The 12971-nt window shown below is 41.0% G+C and overlaps 2 protein-coding genes across 4 annotated transcripts in view; one reads left to right on the forward strand and one right to left on the reverse strand.

Annotated features, from left to right (window-relative positions):
• Positions 1-1500: 1500 nt before the first annotated feature.
• Positions 1501-6779, reverse strand: LOC100190123 (myosin regulatory light chain isoform L20-B-like). The gene is given in 4 exon segments (NM_001245604.1): positions 1501-2315; positions 5918-6079; positions 6242-6440; positions 6705-6779. Coding segments are annotated over 3 exon segments (519 nt in total). The 5' UTR covers positions 6426-6440; positions 6705-6779; the 3' UTR covers positions 1501-2142.
• Positions 6780-7003: 224 nt separating this feature from the next.
• Positions 7004-12971, forward strand: part of MYOM1 (myomesin 1) — a 109715-nt gene continuing 103747 nt past the window's right edge. For all 3 annotated transcript variants that reach the window (XM_072924545.1, XM_072924547.1, XM_072924550.1), the window contains exon 1: positions 7004-7270. The gene's annotated coding sequence lies outside the window, so the exon portion shown is untranslated. The remainder of the gene's footprint in view (positions 7271-12971) is intronic.

Raw genomic sequence — 12971 nt, forward strand, 5'->3', positions numbered from 1 at the left:
AGAGGAAGAGTCCTCACTGAGATACTGAGAAGTGAAATGCAGGAGCAGTGTCTCTGGTTTGAGTTACAAGGAAGGCCATAAGTCCCTTTGAAACCCAGTCTTTGCCAAACATACACCACATGTGTGTTTGTAGGCCTGTACCAACGGCTTGCAGAGGCCTCGTTTTACTCTCGTCTGTAATGAACAAATTTGATTAAAGGGCCAAAAATTCAACTCGTGCAAGAGCTGCAATGTGAAAAATCCCGGCACCATCAACTTTTGCTGTGGCAGGAACAGGCACTCTGTGGGAACGGAATACATCTTCCCCCTATGCACCATGCACCAAGCGAGCTTTTTGGGAGCAAAAATCCCCCCCAGAACAACAAACAAACCAAAACCCGCAAGCAAAACCAGCAAACATTTGGGCTGGGAGCCGCTCGCCCGTGGCAGCGGCGTTCGTGCCGAGAGCTGTGCCGCCACCTGCTGGTGGCTCCCGGGATGGCCCCAGCCCGCAGGACGGCGCCTCCTGCAGAGGCAGCAAAATCGGTGATAAATTCACCCTGAGTTTACCAAAGTTCTTGTCCGTGCTTTTAATCTCCGCCCCCTGCGAGCGGAAGTATTCCTCCGGGAAAACATTTGCGAAGCGTTTGGATTTCTGCTGATTGTGTTCAAGCACCTTTTTCCTCTCCCTGCTTTTCCGTGCACTCCGTACAGCCCGCAGTCAAGAGGGGTCAGACCATCCCTGTGTGCGCAGCTCCCACGCCTCGGCAAAGCTCCGTGGCACTCGGGCAGAGCAGGAGCTTCAGAGCTTTCATCACTGTCTTCTGGCGACATAGCTTAAAAGTTCAGTTTGCAACAGGAGCCTACCAAGAAACAGCGAAATCCTCTCAGCCAAATGATTTTTTCTTACTTTTATAATGTAAATTCTGAAGGGATTAACAATATAATTCCTAGAAGTGTCAGAAGCAGCTCTGATCATCCCTTCTCGCAAGACACAAAAACCACAGGACCACAAGCATTCCAATTATGGCAAAATTGCTTCAGAACACTAGCAAATCTGCCATTCCTTCCACACCACAAAAACTATAGAGGATACAACTATGAGAAATGGAACAAAAGGCAATGTCTTAAGTCTCACACTTCCAAAACACCACTCACAGCAGGAGGTCTTAAAAATATAGTGTATATTGTTTCATTTAAAAACCAAGAATAATATTTTCAGACAGAAAACGAAAAGGACAGAGACAGCACACCTTCCTTCTTAATCCAGCCCTCTTCCTACTGTGCTTTGAAAAAAACAGAAAGATAAAAGAAAGAAGTAAATGGTTGCAATGAAATGTCATTAATCTTACTAGATCTGGTAAGAAGTATCACTCAAGCAACTCTACCCATATATGATATCTTGTTTTGAAGAAGACACTAGGATTTACATTATAAATTTTTTTAAAGTGGTATTAATATAGTACTCAGTGTTGAGAAATGAGACACTGAAGTGGTAAAATACATGCTCAACTACATCCATAAGATTTAAAATGTTTAATGTGCAATTCTCTGACAGAAATGATTAATTTACAATACACTAAAATTTGAAGGATGGGAATTTCTTCTTCATGTGTACGCTCACAGTAGCAGGTGAAATATTCAGTTGCTGAAGTACAAACATCAGTATGCTTAAGTGACTTATGCATCATTTTTAAGGCAAAAATAGGCAACAACATGACTGCATACAGTTCCAAAAATATTTACAGATATCACTGAGAAACATTATACTTCTAGCATGAAAATTTTAATTATGCACTTAAGTAGAGAGTGATTTATTTGAAAAATTATCAATAAAAATGTAAAATTAATCTAGCTAGGATGAATAGCACTGACATTTTTACCCGGGCCTCCACACTCTCTGATCTTTGTCCTTCAACCTCTATCACTGCAAGCTGTTCTCTCTCACCCTGCCACTTTCCAGTCCTATTACAAAGGTGCAGGTGTGCCTGAGCAGCCTTACGATCCACCGAGGAAGAAGCTGCAGTGCTAAAAATGTATGCAAATGGTGGTCCCAGAAAACTAGAAAAAAAAAGGAAAAAACAGATCCTGAGAAATAAAATTAGTGAGAAGGAAAAAAAATTAAAAATTAAAGGTGCTATATGCATGTATCCAGGGACTTGCTCAGTCATCCTTGTCTTTTGCTCCATGTTTCAGGATGCGTGTGAATTCGATGTAGTTGAAATTGCCCTTTTTGTCGATGGGGGCCTCTCTGTACAGCTCATCCACCTCTTCATCCGTGAACCTGTCTCCCATCGTGGTCAGCAGCTCCCGCAGGTAGTCTTCTTGGATGAACCCTGGAATGAGAGAAATGCAAAAGGGAGGCCGAGCCTCTCAGCTGGGTCTCCAAAAGCAGCAGCACAACGTGCACTCGGACAGGCAATTAACCACTGCAGCACGTCATATATTACATTTGCATTTGCACAGAGCCCCAACAAATCTCCTTAACTGAATTCTAAAGAATTTCCTTGAGTGCAAAGGGAAAGGAAGTTTAACACATTTCATACACATTTTTGAAGACAGGGCCTGACCTGCTGTGATATAATAACACTTATTTCCATCTACTGATCTTCAACGGCTCAAAGTGGAAAAACAAGTTCCTGTGACTGTTAGTCTTCATTATACAAGCAGTTCTCTTAAATGAACTATATTTTTCTTGCCTTAATTAGATATATTTGAACATCCTCTATAAACTAGTTTCCCCTGGGGACTAAATAACCACTCTGGCTCTTCAGTGCTGCACAACACTGTTGCCGGAGGCAGTTTATGTGCATACAGTGAAGTCCTGGCAAGTGTCCAGGGAAGTAGTTTATAACAGAAGAGACTTTCAGACAGGACTGAGCAAGTTAGCTCAGGAGGCAGGAAGAATGTTTATGGTGGAGAGCTAAAGGTGGAGAATCCAGTAAAAAAAAAGAGAATAGGATGTATTATTTATTATATGCTAAAAGAGCAGAAGATTTTCGAGGAAGTTAACAAAGATATAAAAAGGAGCAGTTTCTAGGTATCTTCTGGTAATTCTATTTCAAGAAATGGGCAAAACCACCACTTGCCAAGTAATTCCAGGAAAATTTAGAGATTGAGAAAGAACCACACATAACAAAGGGTAGACAGTAGAATGCAGAAACTGATAAATGCTGATATATGACCAGACATATCTGCAAATATACGACCAGACATATCTGGAAATCATATGTAGACACCCACATCAACTAATGTAGATTCAATTAGAATGTGATAAAAAAAGTGCTGCTTTGGAAAGAGAGATGCATAGGTTAAGCAAACAGAGATCATTAGAGAGACAAAACCAAACAGGGAATCAGGGGACCAAAAAGCAGTCAATGAGCATGACAAATTAGCATGGGGGTGGTATATGCTGGGGGAAGGGAAAAATGTGTTTTAACAGATGCTAATGAAAACAGCACCATATTGCAGTGTAGACCAGCCCTTGGGTTCTGACTGCAAATGAAGAAGGCTAGCAGCAATCTTCTACTTGAGCAACAGGGAGACTTTTCAGTTAGCAAGGCCCATCCTAAGCAGGTCAAACCTTGGAGTTCTCTCTTTGAAGATGGACATAAAGAAGAGGGAAAAGGCAGCTAAACAGATGAGACTCTTTCTGCTGTCCTATAGAGACCAAGCAGTCCTGAGAGATGACATAAGGATTAATATTCAAAGAATGCAAGGCCTTTGGTGCTGCAAGTTTAGCCTCAAGGACTTAATTGCTCCTGTCTGAATAGGTAGTTGTTTATACACTGAACTGGGGCTGCCAGACCAGGAATAAGCCACAAGTTTTATCAGCAACAAATTGTAAAGCAAACAGGGCTCCTGTCCCTCCCACACAGCTTCAGCATAGGTGGGGGAGTAACAAATAAATGAAGCAAAACTTAACATTCAGCCTCTTGCAACAGCACACACCAGACGACAATGCAGGATCAAAGACCAGATAAAAATACTCCAAATGCAGACAGATCTAACTTTTATACCAATTCCATAGCACTACACATGATAGTAATGCTGAACCAACATATCCAACTATGCTGGCAATATAGGAAATGTAAGTAAAACCTAACAAGTATGACTACCTTATCCTCATCTGTAGGATCTGATTTGTATTACTCCCTTTCAAAAGACCTAGACTGATGTACAGCTAGAAAATCAGGCCCATAATAAACACACATGTGGAGATGATGAAATGAAAAAAAAATAGTAAAAGAGTTTGATATAGCTGGAAATGCTCTTGTACATTTTTAAAAGGAACAAACTGATCAGAAGCCAAATAAGAGGATACAATTAATAAAGGATGAACATGACATGGGTTTTACGAATACATCACATGCTATTTTGAAGACTTCATTTTGATTATTATGAATCAAAACTCAATAAAACAGTGCAACTATCTCACATTTCCTGGTTACAATTTGAGGGTGGCATAAGATACAAAACAGACTGTAGAGCAAACCAGTATCTTCAAATCATGGTAGGACTAGACTAAAACATGTACCACACAGAGCTGAGAGATATTAAAATCAATCTTATCAGTATATGTGTGCCCAAACTAGTAACTTATTGGTTACATAGACACAGAAGTTTCTGTTCCAAAGAACTGATAGCAACAACCATTTTCTTTATATTGTAATTCACAGGCTCTTGTTTTGCTGCACACAAAAAACACTGTGTAGCACAGTGAGTCAGACTACCTGTGGAGAGAAAATCATTAACCTACTAACAAACTTCCTTCTCTAGGAAATGGTAAAGAGATTTCCCTTGAGAGGGAGGAAGTCAACTGACATTTGAAAAGGCCTTACCAACAGAAAGCCTGTTTACCTACACCTCAGCAGGAAGGCCATGCACTTTGAAAAAGCAAAAGGTGCTAAAAATACACAGACTGAAAACAGCTGTTGAAACGGAAGGATATCCTTCAAAAGGTGCAGAGCATATATCGACTGGTTAGGTTAAAACATTTTGGAGGACAGTTGTGAGGAAAAGCGTAGATGCAGTGTCATCGCTAGTACAGAGGCTACATAATTTCAATGTGAGATAGTAAAACAAGTTCACAACATATCAAAGCACTGATACTCTAATTCCACAGAATTGCCTTAAGGATTACCATAAACCTCCTGGTTACTACACAATTCTCAGGAATCTTAGCCTAGGTGAATAAATACATAAAAGCATAAACTCTAATCTCAAGATTACAGGCACAACCTTGGAAATCTGATATAGTAAAACTGAGTTCTGTGTTTTACTCTTTCCCTTGATCTTGCTTTTCAAGTCAGTCCAATCTGTCATTTCTGCCTTCTACACCCCACCTGGTTTTTATCTTTAGACCACTAAGACTGCAGACCTTCCTGCAATCTGAAAGCAAACTGAGCTGCAGGTTAGGGCATGATATCTGTCCTCAGAGCCATAAAGAACGCTCAGCCAGAGAGCATTTGTAAGACTTCATGAAGCCTGGATAGAGTGTCTTGAAATATTAAACACATGAAGAATTTAGATGCATCTCAGACCTTTTGCAGAGGGGGGACAAACTCAGTTTTATGACAGATTTCCTATCATTACGTTTTAACGCCATAAACAATCACACGTTACTGATTTGAGTTCCTCATCTTAGAGCAAATACATCTTGTTTTACACTCTGAGGAACATACACACTGCCCAATTAAGGCTCTCTTCTTCAAAGCCTCACAGAAGAACAGTCCTACTTGTCCTCAGTACTGACACAGAACAGCCAGACAGACTTTACTCTCATCCAGTAATTTAGCAGAATATGCCATCTAGGATTACCATCTCACATTTAATTTATAAAGGTGCAAAAATCAGCATACTGTTTAAAAACCCAAATAACAAACCAAATAATAACCCAGCCATACCCCTGCCAAGCAGCCAAATTGCATCCACGTACCTGTTGCTTCTTCATCAAAGCAAGCAAAAGCATTCCTGATTACATCCTCCGGGTCGGTGCCATTTAACTTCTCACCAAACATAGTGAGGAACATGGTGAAGTTGATGGGGCCTGGAGCCTCATTCATCATGGCATCCAGGTATTCATCTGTTGGATTCTTTCCTACAAATAAAGGGATTCATACTTGGTTCAGCTTTCAAACTGGAAAAGTAATTTCAGTGGTGTTAATACAAACTGAGCCACCTCTCATATTCCAAACTCAGTATTTTGATGCTTGCAGCACAAATTTGCCTGGCAAGCATGAACAGAAAAAAGGGACATTACCAAGGGAGGCGAGCATGTCGTGCAAGTCCTCTTTGTCAATGAAGCCATCCCTGTTCTGGTCGATCATGTTGAAGGCCTCCTTGAATTCCTGGATCTGCGACTGATCGAACATCGCAAATACATTGGAAGTGGCGCGCTGAGGGCGCTTCTTGGTGGTCTTCGTCTTTGCCTTTTTGCTAGACATGTTGATTTTCGGACACTAGGGAGAAAAAGAAATACAGTAAATGCAGTAAGATAAGAGCTAGGATTTTAAAAAGGAGAAAGTTTTACGGTTTAATGTTACAGCGCGCCTCTAATGCACTCTCATTTCCTCTCATCAGAACGTATTTCCCTAGTATTATCAGGAAGGGAAAAAGAGAAGCAGAAAATATGGATAAAGAAAAGACAGACTAATAAACCAGAAGAGGAGTCATTTTTAGAAGACGCAAAGAAACTTAAATTTTAGTCTTGGAAGGGCCCTCACCCCAGCGGCGCTGCGGGGACCAGGTACGGAGCGGACGCGGAAGGGAGGAAGCGGCGCCGGCGCCGGCGGATGCTCCAGCGCTTCCCGGAGAAACCATCGCCCTGCCGGGCCGCGGGTGGGGACGAGCGCCGGAAGAGGCTGCGGGAGGGCAGCGAGACGGCAGCCGGGGCTTTCCCTTAGGGATCGCAGCCTGTCCCGGCTTCCCTGGGCGGCGGCGGGCTCGGCACGGCCCCGCGGCTTCTTCCCCGGCGCCCCCCGCCCCGGCCGCGTTGGAGCATCCCGGGGGAAGCCGCCGCCGGCGCTGGGTCCCGGCGCCGCCTGCAGGGCCGGGATGGAGACAGCCTGTGGGGACGGAGCTGAGGGCGCTGCTGCGGGCAGCGGGGCTGGCCGTGGGGTTGTTCTTTTGTTTGCACAAAACCTGCGCACGCTGAAGGTGGAGCGTCGCTCCGCGCTCCTGGAGCGGCGCCGGCGCCCGCGGCGGGCCCAGGTTCGCACGGTGGTGCCACATCGGGGCTGAGGTGAAGGAAACCTCCTCATCGCCGGGGACGTCCTGCCCGGATCAGCAGGTGTGAGGTGTTAAACGTACCTTCCTGAGGTGTTATCCTTACCTTCCTGAGGTGTTATCCTTACCTTCGGGCTTCCTCGTGCTTCGCTCGAGGGAGCAGGAGAATTCCAGGTTGCATCCTAAAGTCTTCTAAGAAGTGGGTGCTCCCGAAGGAGCGAGGCCTAATGCCTCTCGCAGCCATAGATCGTAAGGCCACCTGGAGGATTTATTTTTGCATATATTTTCTTAATGAAAAAGGATGACACATATTTTTCCATTCATCATTTGAAGTAGGATCTCAAATAAATTGAGGTACAAAGTTTTTTTATTGTAGGGGGATGGTGTCTGAAATTGCTTCAGAAGCAGTTCACTTTTAGCCCACTTGTACGATTTTAAAATTTTCCAAAGGGAATGCTTATTCCCATGTTGCTTGCTGAAGTCCCACATAAATAGCTTGGGCTTCAAGAAAACTGTTGTTTAGGGCACAGAAAGGTGCTGAAGGAGTCAGATGGGAAAGCTGCACTGCCAGATCATCATTCTTTGAATCCCCCTCCTCCCTGCTGAGGGCTTTGTTGGTGTGCAGGCTGTGGCTTGGAAAACAAGAACTCTTAAGGGGAAAGGCATTGGCCACGCATTGGAGTAAGCTGCCCAAGGAAGGTGATGGAGTCGCCATCTCTGGAAGTGTTCAAGAAATGTCATCACATTCAAGGAGTGTCCTCCTTGAGGATTTTGGTGGTGCTGGGTTGATGGTTGGACTAGATGATCTTAAAGGTCTCTTCCAACCTTGATCATTCAGTGAAAGGAAAAAATAGACATACAAGCTTTTTCTGAAATTGTCAATTATATTTATAAATGTAAATGAACTACATTTAGCGGCTGGAGCTACTGAAATTAACATGTAATCTAATATGTAGTCTAGAAACTGCAGTCTCAGATTTGAAGGGAGACGTTTTAATTGCCAAGAGGCCCAACTTTCTTTCCCTCTCTCCTCTCAAATCAGAAGTTATTTCATGAGAGCTGAGAATTTGGCCTAATTAGTTTATATTACTTCCCCAATTAATTTTAATATCACTCTTCTAAAGTTTGCCTCAAAGTGCAGTAGAAACTAAGACTAAACTTAGCTAAATTGAAAGTCTATTAATGGAAAAATTTCAGGTAAAAAATTCTCTGCTTATTAGACATAGCACATAGTTTCAAGATAATTACATGCAAAGTATGAGTGGGCAGAAAAGCAGTAGAAATATTAAAATGTTAAGAGAGTTAATAAAATAATTCCTGATAATATTGAAGAACTGAACTGTGTGTTGAAATTTAATTATCAAAAGCTATCTGATCTCTTAATTTAAACTTCTTTCATCACTTACTTTAAATTGAACCACTACTGCAAACATGCCACTCTGTCTTGTATTGTTTTTCATGCTATTAAAAGGGTGTTACATGATGCCTGTCACCGTGTATGCTATTCTCAGTGTTTAACTTCTGCAGATGTGGGGATAAGTGCACTAATATTATTTGCCCAGTATGAGATCAGTTCTTAACAACAAAATTGCATGTCAGTGTGTGTCTCTTAAAGCTTTTGTCTTCAATTTGTTACATCATGGTGGAATGAGAAGCAGTTCCTACAGGCAGACCATTTTCTGTTTGATGTAAATTGAAGTAATGCTTTTAGAAATTGTTCAATTTTACTTGATTACAGCACTCATCATAGCAATAAAGAAATTAAAAAGGAAAAGAAAATATTTGTTTTGCCTTTTACAATATTTGTAGGATATTTTTTTAACTTGTTGACATAAATGTTGAAAAGGGAAAAAACTAAGGGTCTTTTTTTGTGAATGTGGTGCTTCCCGAGAGCTGTGCATCAAACTTTCAGAACAGAAATGATCCTTTCTGAAAAGATGGTTCAAAAAAATTGCTGAGCTCTTAACTCTTTTTTTTCCTATTTACTTCTTTCCTTCATTATTTCCTTCTTCTTTCTAATTTATGTCAGTCTTGTTTAAGAAAAAAAAAATTAAGCAAAATTAGTTAATTGTTCTTATCCTTTCTGTCTAAAATACTCTGATTTTGTTCCACTGAAATGCTTCTTTTCTTTGATTTGTCAAAAAGACGTTCAAAATTATCTGTTTCAAACTTAGGTTTTAAGACTAGTACAGACAGTGAGCAATTTACAGTAAACCTTTTCCCTCCTTTCATTTAGTTCTTTCTATTAACAGTTGAACTTAGAGGCATTTTCCAACTTTTAACAATTCTCTGATTCTATTTCCCCACCTTTGCTGAGTTACAGTGACAGTGCAAATATTTGTCATTAACTTGGTTGCTTAATGAAGCAGAATCAGTTTGTCTCTTCTGGCGTTTCTTTATTAATCTAATGAATGTTGCAGGAATGGCTGCAACTGGCTCACTGTAAAAGTCTGCCTAGACCAGTGCACCCCAGCTGCAAAGTGATGTGGATTCTGGATGTGGAATGCAGGGAGCAAAGTCTCGGCAAAAAAATCTTGAGACTGGGGATGGGGAAGCACAGCAGTTGCTTTTTCCATTTCTAGGTTGGAGCACCACTGGGATGGATCTACTGATTTCTTGGATGCCCTCAAGAAGTAATACCTGCTATGAGGCCTTCCTTACCAGGTCACTGGAGAGTTTTATAGTTTTGGATTTTTTCACCAAAAACTTGGATTTTAATTTTTTTTTTTTTGGGGGGGGGGGGGCAGGGGTGGGGGAATCGCTTTTTCTATACTTGTGGGTTTTTTGAGAATAGAGAGCATATGGGGTGTTTTTAGTCTGTTCTTTAGGGGAGGGCAGCAGCAGTGGCCATATGCAGGTACTTAGGGAAGAATAAGAATCAAGGTAGCCTATGATATCTTCCCAGAATGCTCTCCCAATATATACTATTTTTAGTTCATGGAGGGATAAGCTATCCTGAACCAGGTGTGATATTTAGTAACCCACAATGAGTTTCTTTCATTACTTGCCTAATACGTAATCCCTGACTTGATATAAGTTTAGCATCCACAGTATGCTTTGGTGGTGTTTTTTGGAACACTTTGCAAGGTTGCTATTTGTTACATGAAAAACTGCACCTTACTGACCTTGACCATACCTATTGCAATGTTTATTCCATGCTCTAGACTTTGTATTGGAAGAACTACTACAGCTGAATTGTATGTCCATTTCTTTTGTGTTACTTTTGCGTCTAGAAAGCTCCTGAGTTGTTCTTGTCTCAGCTGTAGCAGACAGTCCCACTTAGTTAGTTTCTCTTGTAGAGAGATCAATTCCATACCCTTGGTCATCACAGAAATAAGACTGAGGATATGCATAAGAAACAAAAGGGTCTGAAAAGACAGACTAGAAGAAAAAGCAGATGTGTGATTTCCACATTAAGAATTAAAATAGTTTGAAAGTTGAGAGGAAGGTTTTTCTGTTAGGAGATTTTTTTCCTGACCATATTATCACTGTTCAACAAATGTTAATTATGGAGATTAAGTATTGACAGCAGAGTCATAATTAAACATATCCATCTAAGTTCTAGGTCTAAACTATCATTTGACAAAAGCATTTTGTCTGTCAGTTTCTTCACCTGGTATTTTGGCTCATCCCTCTACCTTTCCATCCCTTCATCCCTGATTCCAGCTGGCATCTGTTGCCTCTGTCTAGCTGTACTATGTGCAGTATCAGTCAGAGTGACAGTTGCTTTTTTCGAGATGCTGAAAGCATCACAAAGTTTTCTGGAATTTCTCCAAAAATAACTCCAGTGCTGTGATCCAAGGGGAAAACATTTGAGGAGTCATGAGTTAAAGAAGGGATTCTGAAATGTGTCTTCACTTGAGTCTCTTGGAGGGCCTCAGACTGCAGGTTATTCCCTGTTTTCATTCAATGACCTCATGAATAAATATGGTTACTTCTTTCCTAGGTGGTCCCTGCCACATGGTAGATGCTGAAAATAAAGGCTCTCAGAGGATGTAGTGGAGCCTATAGAAGAAACACATATTCTTTCTCCATACTGAAAATTAAAAATAGCAGTTTTGACTTCCTAATAACTTCCAGTGTACATAGCTGAGGAAGAGGTAAGAACATGAGTTCTCTAGAGCATTATGACAGTGATATAGCAGCTCAAAGGATAAAGCAGACATACTTAATGGAATGTAAATAAAATGCAGTCAGTCTATGAAATGTTGTAAACAGAAGAAAACAAACTTCAGTATATTTATTTAAAGCTGCATCTCAGTGATTATATGAATGGGCACTGACATGTGTTTGACAGGGTATTGAGGGACTTTACTCAGCAGACATGATACTCCTTGCATTCCCAGATCCCTAGTCCTTTATACCTAAAGAACACAAGATAAAAACCCCAACTAAACGTTGTAAAGTACATCTTTGGCTGTTGGGCTGTTGGTTTCTGTTGGGTTTTTGTTCCCTGTTCTGTATGATCAAAGTCACTGTTCTGCCTGTTGTGCTATATGTCCATCCTTCTTTTTTATCCTAGCTGGTAAGTTGCAACAATTCTAGCCAAGTCTTTGTGGAGTTTTCAGCTCTTCTTGCACGAGTTTTAATCAGGAGTGTTGCCAGACACTGTGATTCCGTAAAGCTGAGAACTGAAATGTAAAAATCAGCATTGGTAGGTATTCTTAAAAAGGAGAGCTGAAGGCCTTCAGTCTTTAAAACAAATGTAATTAATTCTGCTAAACCTAAGGATGTGCATATCTGCTCTCTCCTTGTGTGTTAGAGTTTGTATCTGTCTGACAATGTGTATGTACAAATATGGAAGAAAATTAAATGTGCTCAATGCTTGGCCATAAGTCTAAAATAGTATTTTGAAACATACTCGGGAAACAAGAAGCAGCATATTTAGTCAGGTGTTTCACATGAGAAGTAAGCCGTTATCAGTTTTCTTATCAGGTGATGCCTGTGCATGTTTTGTTGGCTGGTGGAGCAATTTCAAAATCAACATATTTCTTATGGGGTGGGAATATCTTGCCACTGCCTTTTGTGTTAGGGACGGTTAGCTCACAATTGAGGAAGAATTCAAAAGAGGGAAAAACCCCAGTGCCTGTTAGATACAAGGCTAAGTCAAGGTTCAAGTAACTCATGTCTGATGTCAGCTCTATTTTAGCACATACTAAGACAAGTCTTACAGGCCTCAATTTACACCCACTTACTTGAATATGCTTGGCACAGGCTCGGAATTATTGTGAAATGCTGTCTTTTAACTGTCAAGGACTATTCATAGTTAAAAAACAAACCAAAGCCTATTTAAATATTTAGTGAGGTTGTATTCAGTGATACCCTAAAATAGTGAGGATTAAAAATTAAATAAACCTTGCAAAACTAAGCAATTTACAAGAACAGTAAAATTACTAATACAGGTGCCTAAACAACCAGATAGTGGCAGCAGCAAAGTTAGTCTCAACCTGCCTAAAGCTGTAGTATTTGTTACTGATTTTTAAGCTTTATCAAAGTGCAGTGCTGCTTTACTGGGGGACTGAATGACAGCTGGATGGCAGAAGAGTCTGCATGCAGCAAAGAGTTGGTATTTTCCAGGAGGCCAGTTTGATTCCCCACTCTCCTACTAAGTGCATTCTGCTGAGAAGCATGTAAACATCTTCGCTCAGATTTATTACATTGATATGAACTGCCTGACCCCTTAAGTCCCATGATGCAGGGCCTATTACGTATGGCCTGTAGGGACTATCACACTTCTGGTCTGAAAACATTCCTTGGCACTGTTT

This window comes from Taeniopygia guttata, chromosome 2 (assembly GCF_048771995.1).
Source record: "Taeniopygia guttata chromosome 2, bTaeGut7.mat, whole genome shotgun sequence".
Taxonomy (NCBI): Eukaryota; Metazoa; Chordata; class Aves; order Passeriformes; family Estrildidae; genus Taeniopygia; species Taeniopygia guttata.